The 14,834-nt window shown below is 34.4% G+C and overlaps 1 protein-coding gene across 1 annotated transcript in view; it reads right to left on the bottom strand.

Annotated features, from left to right (window-relative positions):
• The window catches only part of LOC145265397 (cortactin-binding protein 2-like), a 344,684-nt gene that overhangs the window by 207,786 nt on the left and 122,064 nt on the right, over positions 1–14,834 (bottom strand). Inside the window, exon 2 of the mRNA XM_080121218.1 lies at positions 13,736–13,837. Coding sequence (XP_079977344.1) covers positions 13,736–13,837 — 102 coding nt within the window. The remainder of the gene's footprint in view (positions 1–13,735; positions 13,838–14,834) is intronic.

Consider the following 14,834-nt stretch of genomic DNA (forward strand, 5'->3'; position numbering starts at 1 on the left):
TCAAATTATTTAAATATTTTATTTATATATATTTACTGTGTAAAATTATTTTCAATATTTTTACATATATATTTACTGCATCAAATTATTTTCAATATTTTTACTTATATATTTATTGCATCAAATTATTTTCAATATTTTTACATATATATTTACTGCATCAAATTATATTCAATACTTTTACTTATATATTTGCTGTGTTAAATTATTTTCAATATTTTTACATATATATTTACTGCATCAAATTATTTTCAATATTTTTACTTATATATTTACTGCGTCAAATTATTTTCAATATTTTTACATATATATTTACTGCATCAAATTATTTTTAATATTTTTACATATATATTAACTGCATCAAATTATTTTCAATATTTTTACATATATATTTCCTGTGTTAAATTATTTTCAATATTTTTACATATATATTTACTGTGTTAAATTATTTTTAATATTTTTACATATATATTTACTGCATCAAATTATATTCAATATTTTTACATATATATTTACTGCATCAAATTATTTTCAATATTTATACATATATATTTACTGTATCAAATTATTTTCAATATTTTTACATATATATTTCCTGTGTTAAATTATTTTCAATATTTTTACATATATATTTACTGTGTTAAATTATTTTTAATATTTTTACATATATATTTACTGCATCATATTATATTCAATATTTTTACTTATATATTTACTGTGTTAAATTATTTTCAATATTTTTACATATATATTTACTGCATCAAATTATTTTCAATATTTTTACATATATATTTACTGCATCAAATTATTTTCAATATTTTTACATATATATTTACTGCATCAAATTATTTTCAATATTTTTACATATATATTTACTGCATCAAATTATTTTCAATATTTTTACATATATATTTACTGCATCAAATTATTTTCAATATTTTTACATATATATTTACTGCAGCAAATTATTTTCAATATTTTTACATATATATTTACTGTATTAAATTATTTTAATATTTTTACATATATATTTACTACATAAAATTATTTATTCAAGAAAATAACAGAAATAGAAAAGCTAAAATATTGATCTGGCACTCTTCACTGTAAGGAAAGTATAAAATTTAGCTTGCGTTCAACAATGTTCATCCGATCTTTTTATTATGACTTTTTCTCGTAGACAAAATTATGATGAGTAAAATAGAAGAGAAAAATGGCTGGATTTTTCATCTAAAATTGTGTGATGGCGTGTTGTATTACAAATTAAACTGAATACAGAGGTAAGGAGAAATAATAAAAACTAAGAGAGAGAGAGAGAGAGAGAAAAAAAAAGAGAGAGGGAGTGACATGAAGAGAAAAAAAGAGAGGAGTGATATGAAGAGAGAGAAAAAGAGAAATGAAGAGAGAGATATGACATAATATATATATATATATATATATATAGTAAAAAAAAAAATAATTATATATATATATATATATATATATATATATTAAGAGAGAGAGAAAGATATTAAAAGAGAGAGATTTATATATTAAGAGAGAGATGGAGAGAAGTGAAAGAGAGATAACAAAAAGAAAGAGAATAAAAGTGAAGAATGCTGATATAAAAAGATACATTTCTTCATTCCATCCAATCTTCTCAGAACTGATAAGTCGTTTTATCTTTTCGACCAATTGGCATCAAATCATCAAATATTTAGCGAGTTTTCAAGGTCAAATATTCCAGACCAGTTTTTCTCCTTTGAAAAAATGCCAAAAACCAATTGAATGAGATTTTTTCCCAAAAAAAAGATGGATCCATTTGATTCATTGCCAAAAAATGAAAAAATATCTGAATATATCTATAATATAAAACTGAACGTCTGTGTGTGTGTCTGGTCACGAATAGGCTCCTATATGGTTGACTATTATAAAAAACTGATCACATATAATGATAGAAGATGTATCGAGACAAAGAAATTGGTATGTTTGATCTAGCATAATGATCATTCATAAAAATTGTTGAGTCTGCGTACGCACCTGGTCCACAAAGTATGGAAATAAAAAATTTAAAAATTTAAAAAGAAAACGTTTACAAGTGTTTTTGATATAGATGTACATAATAATACTTTGATAAGTATGTTTTAACTTAAACAGGGATGGTATAATAAAATTGTGAGGTCTGTATTCACGCCTGGCCTCCATAGAATGGAAATAGGTACAAACTTTAATAAAGACTTTTCATATCTATCTGCATAAGTATACTTTGATAATTATGTTTCAGTTTGAAGAAATAAGGTATAATAAAAGTATGGGGGTGTTCATTCGCGACTGACCTCCATAGAATGGAAATATGTCACAAAGTTTAACAAGATTTTTTAATATAGATCCACACAATATTGTGATAAGTGTTTCAGCGTGAACAGGTATGGTATAATAAATTATGGGGTTTATCTATTTTATTTTTTACTTTCATCATATTTTGCTTTGGTTTTGATACCCCCAAATTCGAAGCTATCTCTTTACAACCCTTCCTTTTCATAACCTATCATACTTTCATAAATCAGAGTCCATTTTCTGTAGGCTGTTTTTGAAACCAGTAAACGACGGGTACTTTTGCTAGTATATAAATATATATATATATATATTGCAATTCTTAAATCTTTGCCTTTTCTGGTAAAGAAGTAGAGAGAGAGGGAGGGAGAGTTTGAAGGGATGAGAATGGGGGAAGAGAACGTGTGAAAGAAATAAGAGGAGGAAAGCGAAGACAACTTTGTGGAAGGAGAGAGAAAAAGTGTGTGTGTACAGGCGAGCAAGATAGAGATATGGTAGAGAGTGTGAGGAAAAAGAATGAAGAAAGAGGGAGAGAGTGAAGGGACAGAGAGGAGAATAAGAGAGAGAGAGAATGAATGAGAACGAGGAGGACGGAGAAAATGAGGGGGAGTGCATTGGAGGAAATATGTGGGAGGAGAGAGGGAGCAAGATAAAGTTGGTGAGTCAGAGGAGTAGTAAAATTATAGATATATAAAAAGATAGTGAGAGTGAAGGAGAAAGAGAGAAGAGTGAGAGAAAGAGAAGGAGTGAGAGAGTGAGAAAGCATGTAAGAGAGAGGAGAAGATGAGAGGTGGAAAGAGAGCAAAGAAAGGAGAAATGGTGAAGGCAATTATGGAGAGAAGAGAAAGGTTTAAGGGAAGTGGAAGAGAGCAGAATATGGAATGGAGGAGAGAGTGAGAAATAGAGGGGGAGATAGAGATAGAAAGGGGAAAGAGTAGAAAGAGAGGGGGAAAAAGCTGAAGAGAGTGAAACACAAGAAAATTTAAACATTGAAAAGGAGAGATAGAAGAGGAGGGGGATTTTATAAATAATCATGAACTTTCTAACTCTTCTGACTTGCGGCACGTGGACGAAAACGGTGGCTTATTACTTGTTACTAAACTAAGCTTCTCTTTTTTCAACATTAATGTTTGGGTGCAATGTTTGGGTGCAATGTTCGGATACAATGTTCGGATGCTCACTTCTCCCCAATCAAAATGAATAGTTCTCTCCTTTGATAAGTTTTGACAACTTACATTTACCCAAGATCTAAATTGGAAGACTTACATTAACTTTGCTGCTATGATTGTTGGAAAATTGGTTAGATTATTCTCCAGTTCCAGAAAGCACCTCATCTTCTGACACAGCACTCTACCTATATAAGAGTCAATTCCGTCCTAAGATGGACTACTCCTCGCATATGTGGGAAGCTACTGTATGGAGCACTCTTTCTTGTCTTGACAGAATCGACTTTGTAATCTACTGGAGTATATTCTCTTCTCTTTCACATAGAAGAGATGTTGATAGCCTTTCTCTACTGTATCATTGGGCTTGAAGATGACCATATTGTAGTCAGATGGAAAGCAGGCGTGTGGTACAGATTTCCCCGGGCAAGCAGTTGTATAAAAGAAGCTTTGTTTATGGAATTTGCATTTAGATTTAGGCACAGATAGAGAGTGAGAGAAATTGTTGACAGTGGTTATAGCTAGATAAGTGTTTGTTGTAAATGATTTGCAGGAAGCAGAGAATTATAGATTGGAGCTCAGTCGAGTACTTGCCATGAAAATAATGATAAAGCAGAGATAGACTCGTAAAAAAAAATCTTACATTCAAAAATCTGTGTTTATGTAATCAATAAAGTGACTTTAAGTGATTAGACCTGGAAATGCAAAATTTGATAGCTAAGTTTCCACAGCTAACTTTTACCTGAAATAGAAGACTTACACCAACTCTGTTACTAAGGGTGTTGGAAAAATGCTTGGATTATTCTATCACTCCAGAAAATACTGCACCCTCTGAAGCAATGTTCTGTCTAAGAATCAGATACATCTAAGATTGTGCACTGCTGCCACATTCGCGGAGGTGCCAGTCAAAAAAATTATTTTCTGAGTTGACAAAGTATAATATTGACTCAGCAATCTAGTGGGAGTTTTTCTTCTTGTCCTTACATCCTCTTTTGCACTTAAGAAGATACTGCTACCTTTTCTTTACTGTATTGCTATGTTCATGGTAGGTGCTTAATTGAGCTCAATTTCTGGTACAACCTTTACTGTAAAATATTCAGAGCAAGAACAACTTTCCTTTTTCTCTTTTCTTACCAAAAATCAAATGATAGATAGCCCAAATAATAAATCACTTTTCTGCTGCTACATCTGAGTAGGTGCCAGTCGAAAACTTCTTTTCTGACTTGACAGAGTATAAAATCGACTCTGCAATATAGTAAGGAATTTTCTTATTCTTGTTTCTACAGCCACTATTGCAGAGAAGAGATGTTGGTAGTCTCTCTACTGTATCGTTATGTTCATAGTAGGTGCTTAACCAAGCTCTAATACCTGATACTCTGCCAGCAAAACATTCACAATCCTCGAGCTACAACTAGAGAAAAGAAATTCCTTTCTCTTTTTACCAAAACCAAAACAAAACTTTCATGACCAAAATTCCTTTCCTAGAACATCCCGTCTGTTAAACAAGATGCCTGCTTCGCCACTGACTAAATGTGAATAAAGATTTATTGAACAGTCATCATCATTTAATCAATGAAGGTTGAGGACGTGTTGCACGGAGAGAAATGATATGAGAATGATATTGTGGAATTTTAATCTGAGTCTTAAAAACAGATTTAGTTTTGATGATCTCAGAGGAAGATTAAATCTGGACAGTATAGGGAGATGTATGCAAAATAGTAAACTTCAGTAGTTTGACCATGTTGACGGAATGGAGGAGAGTTCTTGGTTTAGCAGATGTAGAACAGTTGAGGTAGCAGAGAGGAAAGCCAATGAAATGTGGAAGTAAGTAATAAAAATAGATTTGTTAGAATATGGATGAATAAAGACCTGTCCAGAGATAGATTAAATTAGAAGTAAATCTCTTAAAGCCACTCAAACAAGACCGATGATGAGGGGAGATTCTGTCATGATTTCTCCATTGCTTATGACCTCACTCAGATTGTTCACGAACCTACCCGTGTGCCCGACAATGACAGCCAGTATGCGAGTCTACTAGACTTTTTTCTCACAACTTGCCCTGAACTATGTTCAGTTTCTGTTCTGTCTCCTCTTGGATCTTCCAACCACTCTGTTGTATCGATTAAGATAAAAATGAAATGTAATAAGTCCCCAGACGTACCTCTCCATTGTACAGTATATCGATACACTAATGCTGACTGGGATAGCTTCCGTACATTTATATCGGATCTACCTCTGCGTTCCATGTTTAAAAAGGATGTGCCCTCTATAGTATCAGACCTGACAGAATGGTTGATTGTAGGTATAGACTGTTTCATACCCTCGAAAAAGTTCCAGCAAAAACCTAACAGCTAGCCATGGTTCTCTCCAGAATGTGCTGCTGCCATTGCGCACAGAAATCACTTTTTCCACTGCTTCCAACGTAATAGATGTATGGAAACTAAAGCCGCTTTCAGGACTGCCAACAACCATTGTAAGAAAGTAATAAAGAACGCAAGAGAGGTGTATGCTCAATCCGTCAAGTCCAAAGTAGCTGAGCAGTGGCTTGGTTCCCACCAATTTTGGCAAATAGCAAACAGAATCCTGAACAGAAGCGTGTGCTCTATCCCAACTATCATCAATGGACCTGAGGTAATCTCGTCAGCATCAGACAAAGCCAAACTCTTTGCCAAGAACTTTGCAGCTAATCCTACCCTTGGCGACCAAGGCCGCCAACCCCCAATATTTCCTCCTGTATCAGAAAACACACTATGTGATATACAAATATCTGTACATGATGTTGCCAAGCTAATCAAAAACCCTGGAAAATCTCATCAGTATGCCCTGTATTTAAGAATTCAGGTGATCGCTCATCCCCCTCTCAGTACAGGCCAATAAGTCTCCTGTGCGTCATGAGTAAGTTGCTGGAATCTGTGTTAAATACAGAAATAATCAACCATCTCAAGAAAAATGACCTTCTTAGTGACACTCAATATGGTTTCCGTTCTGCTAGATCTACAGTAGATGTGCTTACAGTTATATCTCATGTGATTATCAAATCTCTCGACGGAGACTTCCTTTCTAGGGCAATTGCTCTTGACATATTTAAGGCCTTTGATAGGGTATGGCATAAAGGTTTACTTCACAAGATCTCCAGCTATGGTATAGCTGGAAATGTCTTCTCAATTATTAAATCATTTCTTTCTGATAGATTCATAAGAGTAGTAGTTGAGGGGCAAAAATCAGAAGCTCACAGTATTAATGCTGGTGTCCCTCAGGGGTCCATCCTGGATCAACTCTTTTCCTGATCTATATTAATGATCTTCCAAATCACATTCTTACATCATTTGTAGACATTTACGCTGATGACACTACCATTTATGGTAGCACATCTAAGACAATAAACAACCAAGTTCTCTCTGATTCTCTCTCTTCTGATCTTGAGCACGTGGTACAATGGGGAAAGGAGTGGCTGGTTACTTTTAATGCATCTAAAACCAAGCTTCTCTTTTTACATCATCAACATTCTGATCCACATCTGGCATCAATTGAAATGAATGGCTCTCGTCTTCAGGAGGCCTCAAGTTTTGACAAGCTTCTGGGCCTGACAATTACTCCTGATCTTAAATGGAACACGTACATCAAATCTGTTGCCAAGGCCACTGGAAAAATGGTGGGATTTTTCTATTGATCCAGTAGATATCTCACTGCTGATGCAATTCTCTATCTATATAAGAGCCAGGTACGTCCAAGGATGGGATACTTTTGCCACATCTGGGCAGGAGCTGCTAGAAAGAACTTGTCCTGCCTTGATAGAGTTCAAAATACACTTTGTAGCCTCGTAAGAGATGTCCTTTTCTCTTCCCTGCAACCTCTATCTCACAGAAGAGATGTTGCAAGCTTGTCTCTGATGTATCGTTATTTTCATGGAAAGTGTTCGACTGAGCTTCAGTCTATGGTTACCCCTCGTCAAACTTTTACAAGAAACACTCGTCTAGCTGAAAACACTATCAATAATTCCCCTCACTCTTTATATGTGCCTAAACCTAAACGTAGATTCCATGAACAAAGCTTCTTTCTTAGAACTGCATGCCTGTGGAATTGTCTTCCGTTTTCCTGTTTTCCGGTTGAGTACAATATGGTTGTGTTCAAGTCTAACGTAAATAAGTTCTTGATGAGCCGTTCCATATAAGTTATCAAATTTAACAAATTTTCATTACTAATGATTACTATATTGTCCAATTTCTACTGTACACTCTTTAACCTTTATCCTTGAGTGGCCTCTTGGCCTTGATAATGTGGTGATGCCTGTGTAAAAAAAAAAAAAAAAAAATAGCAGCCTAACACATGCCAGTGTGTGAAATGAATGTTAAATCGAATATGATTATGATAATCATCATCATTGGATTTTTATAAAGCAGAGTATTCAATCCAGTTTCTTTATTTGGACATTTTCTCCAGTTTTTATTTTTTATTCACTTTTTTTTTTTTTTAAAACCAATACCATCAAAACAGTGTGGGGAGGGGGGGGTGATCAATTGATCTTTCAAGGGGTGAAAAAACAGAGAGGAGAGGAAAGGGGCTCCTAGTTTATTCATTTGCTTTCTATATTGATTTGTTTATATTATCATTGATCATCGTCTTCATTAGCTACTATGTGTGTATGTGAATACATTAGCCTCAAATTTTTCTTTTAATTGAAAACAAGCACTGGTACAATTTATAACCCATGCTAAAACTTCTTTTCAGTATCTGCTTTTATGTAAACAACTGGAAGCTGGCGATTAACCAATCAAACTGCAGGTTACAATTTTCAATCGTTAATTGAGCAAATCAGAAAATCTGCAAAATTTTGAAAACTAAAACAATATTCTTGGAAATCCTGATTCTAAGAAAACTATAAGCAGTTGTTTTTCTAAAAATTCAAAAAAAATGTATCAAAACAAAAAATATAATAAACAAACAAACCTTAACTCATGAAAAAAAAATTCTTACTTCCCAAAAACTGCATATATATATATATATATATATATATATATATATTAGTGTAATAGAATAGTTTGCAAAAATTCCAAAGATCAAATCATCTCTGTTGGTAATTTATTATTTTCATTACATTACATTTTCATTACAACATTATTTCAAAAACGTGCTCGTGTCTGTCTGTCCTGCGGGCTAAGAAGGAAAAACAAAAAGATCCAAGATGGCTTACATGGTCCTTTAATGCCCACGGTTTCGCAGTTTTTGAAAAATCACGTCTCACACATGATTTTGAGGTGTGCCTGAGCACCATAAAAGCAGGTTGCTGGTGGGTGGGGGGTGTAGAAGGGTTCAAACCTGTGTATAGTGAACTTTGTTGTGCTACTCATTGGATTTCTTGATATAACCTGTATAGAGTAAATTTTGTTATGCGTCTCGTCCGGCTTTTCCGATTCCCTGTGAATGTTAGGCCAAGCAGTTTAAAAAATAGACTCTCTGGTAGGATGTTATTAGTCATGGCAACCAGTGGTTGAAAAGGTTTCTTGTAATTGCTGATTGCTGATTTTTTAAATTAATGATTTTAACTTGGAATTTCAAATAAGTGTTAGAAAAATTTTAATTTTCTCACTGACCAGGCGATCTCATTATTATCCATTGATCTGTATATGCATTGGTGTGAAAATGATCCAAATCTGTTTTTGACTCGTGAATAGAAGAAAACATATTGCCAGTTGCCATTTTTTTACCCTCCCTTTTCCTGTACTGCATGTATATCATTATTATTAGTCCAACCTAAAATCAATCAATTTCAGGATAAGCTGAACTGGGATTTACCCCTGAATTCTACAAAAAGCAATCTTATTTATAACCACTCAATTCCATCAATAATGCATATGACCATGATACTGTTGTAGACAACACCATTATATCAAGATGGCTAAAAAAAAGTCAGGCAAGTCATCTACTTGATCTGAAGATCCTTTCTCAATGTAATGGTTGAAACTTTTCAATGTATTTCATCACTTGCGAAGATGATCGTGATCATGCAATTGTACTGTGGGTTCAAAAATGGCTTGTTAGACTGATTCAAGCTCTGAAGTATTTCCCACATACTGGACACCTGTGCGATGATTCTGTAGCAAAGGTACTGACTGCTCCGTCTTTTCAAACATCACGTTTTCTCTTGCGTTCTTCATTATATGAAGATTCAGCAATTGTAGTTCCTTTTGTGAGTTGTGGTATGCCAGGAACATTTGTATTGGGCTAGTTTTTCCATGAGTTAGAATATAAACTAAACTATTTGGGGGAAATGTTCAGATTTCCCTTGAACTGTTTTCGCTGTCCTTCCATGGGTCTTTTTTTTTTTGGACAATTTACCATAGAGGAGTGGTTTTGGGAGCCTTGAATCAGGCATACGGCATATATGACCTGCCCAACAAACCTGGCACTGCTGTAACATGGTGTGTACTGAAGAAAGGTTTGACTAAACTAAAACCGCTGTGTCTGATATCTTGTCTTGCAACTTGATTTTAACAAATCTTTAGAGGCAGGTTATGTGGAAATGGTTAAGTTTCTTGGCATGTCTAGCATATATGGTTCAAGTTTCACAAGCATACATGAGGATGATAAGAATCATATAATAATTGAAGTCTGCAGCCGAATTCCTCTATGCTCTCTCACAGTGATTCTGGGATGTTCAAAAGAAACACTAGCCTTGGCTATCCTGGAATTGACTTCATCATCTCCAAGTAAGTGAATTTGTCCACAGCTTTTCGGTTAGCTCCATGAATTAAGATCCGAGATTCAACATACGTTTTCCCAGGAGCAGGCTGGTACATCACTTTGGTCTTTAGATTAATAGTCAGACTGAATTGTTGCTCTGTTGGCATTGCAGGCAAAGTCATCTGCAAAAACAAGGTCTCATATGATGGTGATCTTAATCCTGATGACAGTACTAAGTCGTAAGTTAAACAATTTCCCGTCTGTTTAGTAGTTGATGCTTACTCTGGGGTCTTTTGTGTTGGATGCATCCATCAACACTGTCGAGAACATCATGCTAAAATGCGTAGCAGTAATTAAGCAGCCATGTTTGATACTATCATTGACTGGGAAGTCATCAGAAGCCTCTCCATTATCTAAGACACAAGTTATCCCATCATGAAATTGTTTCATGAAATTAATTTATCAGGACATCCAAATTTGGTCATGATCTTCCATAGACCTGCCCAGTTTACAGTGTCAAATGCCTTAGTCAGATCGACAAATGCTGTGTAAAGGTCCTGGTATTGTTCCTAAAGTTGATGAGCGGCAAATACCATGTCCGCTGTACCACACCCCATGCAAAAATCACATTAACTTTCTGGGAGGAGGCCATCTTCCAGGTGTTTGGTTAAGCGATTAAGTAGCAGCCTTGCAAGAATTTTACTAGATATGTTGAACAGAGATATTCCTCTGTGGTTGTCGCAACCCTATCTTCCTTTCCTCTTGTAAATATCTACTATGAATGCATGTTTGAATTCCTGGGGAATTAGGTCCTTTGCCCCGAATGAAAGAAATAGCTCACGTAGCTTTTTTGTCAATGCGGGATTACCTATGTAATATATCTCTGAGGGTATGCTATCAGATCCTGGAGCTTTGCAAGCTTGTTTTACATCTTTCTCAAAGAAGGTCGGGAAGTTTAGTCAGTTAAGAAGAGTTGGAGTTTAGTCACATAAGTGAATAGACGTACTTCAAGCCAAGAAGCAGGGCCGTGAAGAACAAGCATGTAGTGACAAAATTCAGACTCTGTGAAGACCATTTGAGACAACTGAAATGAATTTATATTTTAAAAATATAAAGTGTTGAACGAAGAACAGATAACTCAATTGGATGTTTGATGTTATTCATTTGGAATTTTATTGTCCCATTTTCTTATACATGTGCAACAGTTTTGCTGATATTAATAGTAATTAAAGTAATTTATTAAAAAAATTATGAAAAATTTTTTTTTGTTAATATTATATTCATTAATTTTCAAGGGAGGTAATTTTTTAAAAATTGATTAGTTTTTAAAGTTACAATAGTTTGGTTTAGTTTATGGGAATATCAACAATCTATGAGTTATTTAATGCTGAATAAAGTTGTCAGATATAATTCTAGAAGTAGGATAACTGTTTATATTTTTTAAAAAATTGCTTAGAACACACTGTAACGTGGTAGTTACATTTTAACACGGACTCAACACTGTGTACAAGTCTTGCATAGAAACAAAGGAAATTCAACTCAAGTTTTGCTTTTTAGTTAAAAGAAAAGGCATTTATTACTTGCCGTTTCCACTGCCTGAAACATATTTTCCAAGCCACTGAGACATCACAGGTCACCACTCATGACTTATAGGTGGTCTAGTTTTCAAGAGGAGGAAGGCGACAGGGCAAAAATTATAATATACTAAAGATATATAAATTTAAAGACAACTTAGTGGATGGAAGGTAGTTTTTTATTTTTTCGTTCCCCATGAAAACATCCAGAAAAAAAGAGAAAGATTTGATCAGCTTATCTGTTACATCATATCTTGCCACATATAGTCCTAACTGCTAATGGCATGTTTCATTATCTGCTTGATTTTAACCTTCTAATGCATCAGCATATAAATATTGCTGCATATACACTGAGCTTTAAAACTTTACTGCAGTTTCACAAAATCACCAATCATCAGAAATGTAGCCAACTAGTGTTTAATTTCGGCATTATTTGAAAAAGCAAACCCAAAGGATTAAAAGACTGGAAACAATAAATGGGGTGGGTAGTGGATTGCTTTGTTCTAAAGATGGATATTCTAGGAAAGAAACTTTGTTCATAGAAGTTTCATTTCGTTTTTAGTAGAGAGAAAACGGCAAGTTCTTTGCTGTGGTTGCAGCTAGATGAGTTTATACATGACATTGTATTTCACACTAGTGTATAAAGATAAACAAGCCGCATGTGCGTGCTCCCACTCTTGGGCTGCATATGAGATGATGCCACAAAAAAATGGTGAAGAAATAATGAATGTGAGAAGTGTGAAGGACCAACGTTGCCTTCACATTTTTGCCAAGTTTCAGAAAAATCTAATAGATGGGGAAAATGTTATGGGGTAAAAAGTGTCATTTTTTGCAATTTTGAGGCATTTGTGACCCCCTTTTGAGCTCCTGGGAATGCCGAATCCCGGTGAAAATGGAAAAATGGTGCGGTTTCACACCTTAAGACATGTATATTTGAATTCAGAACTATGGAAAACCACTATATAGACATACATATCAAGTTTTTAAGTAATATGAAAAAAGAGCTCCAAAAAGGCACGTTTTTTCTTAAGAGGGATGCAAACCAAAATTTTTCCAGGGTCACCCATACTGAATTTATATTAAGAACAATAGTCTCCACATTTTGGCCAAGTTTTAGGAAAATCTAATGGATAGATCAAACGCTATGGGACAAAAAGTGTCATTTTTGGCCATTTGGGAGCATTTTTAATCTCTTTTGAACCCCTGAGGACACAGAATCCCATTGTAAATGGATAACAGTGCAGTTTCAAGTCTTAACATATGTATATTTGAGTTGACCACTGTGAAAACCCACTATATAGTCAGATATATCAAGTTCTTGTTGAGAAATATGAAAAAAGAGCTATAAAAAGGGCCGTTTTTAGCACTAAAACTCCCCGGGGACGCAAACCAGAATTTTGCCAAGGTCATACATACTGGATTTATATTAAGAACAATGGGCTCTACATTTTGGCCGAGTTTCAGAAAAATCTAATGGATGGATCAAAAGTTATGTAATTTTTGGCCATTTGGGGGGCATTTTTTACCTCTTTTGAGCCCCTGGGGACGCAACTGGAATTTTCACAAAAAAAAAATTTTTTACTGTGCACATCTATAAATAAAATTTGTGGCAAAATTTCAGGAAAAACTAATGGACGATTATCTGGCAATCGTCCGGACTAATGGACAGATGCATGCACGCATGGACGGACGTCACTGAAAACATACATCCCTCTCCGATAAATCGGGGGACCAAAAATATTTGATGCCAATTGAGGAAATACTGTTAATTTATTTGCTTTTTGAATAATATCAGAGGTCGGTAGATTTCTAATGATTGGTGATGCCATGAAACTGCAGGAAAGTTTGGCACTACATACATCTATTATTGATATAACTATCTGATAGGATATGTTTTACTCAACTGAAAGAGATAAAAACCATGAGAATAAAAAAAAAACAATTTTTTTTTATAAATGAAAAAAAAAATGGAGAAAAAGAAAAAGAAAAGTGTATTTTACTTACTTTTAACGTTGCTATGACAACATCTCTCGCTTGTAATTCTCCTTCTAAATAACTAAGAAGGCGTAACAAATCAGTTTTGTTTAAATCCATTTTCGGATGACGCTGCAGAAAGAAAAAAGGAGAAAAATAGAAAATTAGTTGAATTTTAAGAGTTTCTCTTTTTTAAGGGAGGAGGGAGGGTAATTTATAGTATATGTGTGTCCACCTACAAATCAAAACCTACACAAGACACACCCACAAAGACGAGATATTCTTTTTCAGAATTACTTTGAACAATATATGGGCACATTCATCATAAATGCTCTGATTCTATTTGGCCTCAATTGATATGAATGGCTCTCGTCTAAAAGAGGCTCCCTGCTTTGACAAACTTCTGGGTCTGACCTTTATTCCTGGCCTGAAATGGAAGACTTACATCAAATCTGTTGCAATTTGCTGGAAAAATGGTTGTGTTGTTTTACCGCTCCAGAAGATATCTAACTCCCAATACAACCTGTACATAAGAGGCAGATACATCCTAAAATGGGAGTACTGTTGCAAAAGCTGCTCAAAGCACTCTATCCTGCCTTTGTTGCATTGTAGTGTGGTGATTACATATCCAACCACGTATATACCATACTAAATAAACATACATGTTTGCATTTGTGACATATTTGTGTCGCTGAAGAGTTCTATATATGTGTATACTGTTTCATCGTGATGCGTGATGTGTTTGAATGTGTATGCATGACACTTCTAAATGTTTGTGCGTTCTTATCATAAACGGACCGTATGTATGTATGTATGTACATTGAATAATGGACTGTTATCCTTGTATCCTTAATTGTCTGTTTTACGGCCCATGATTTCTCGCATCTAGTAGTGTTGATGTATGCGTTGAAACATATAACAAGATATACATAACAGCATACCTGTTCTGCTATTGTTTCTTCTGGGAATTTCTTTAACCATCTTGGGGATCCGGATCTGCTGTAAGGGAGACTCTTCACAAGACAGACCAAAATAATATGTTTTTTGATATTTTATTCATTCCCAGGTATTAGTTTTAGCAGAAATGGAATGACCAACGATCTTTGGCTTGTTGTTTCTGTCTCCATTT

Source organism: Euprymna scolopes, chromosome 40 (genome assembly GCF_053919585.1).
Source record: "Euprymna scolopes isolate OS-2025 chromosome 40, ASM5391958v1, whole genome shotgun sequence".
NCBI lineage: Eukaryota > Metazoa > Mollusca > Cephalopoda > Sepiida > Sepiolidae > Euprymna > Euprymna scolopes.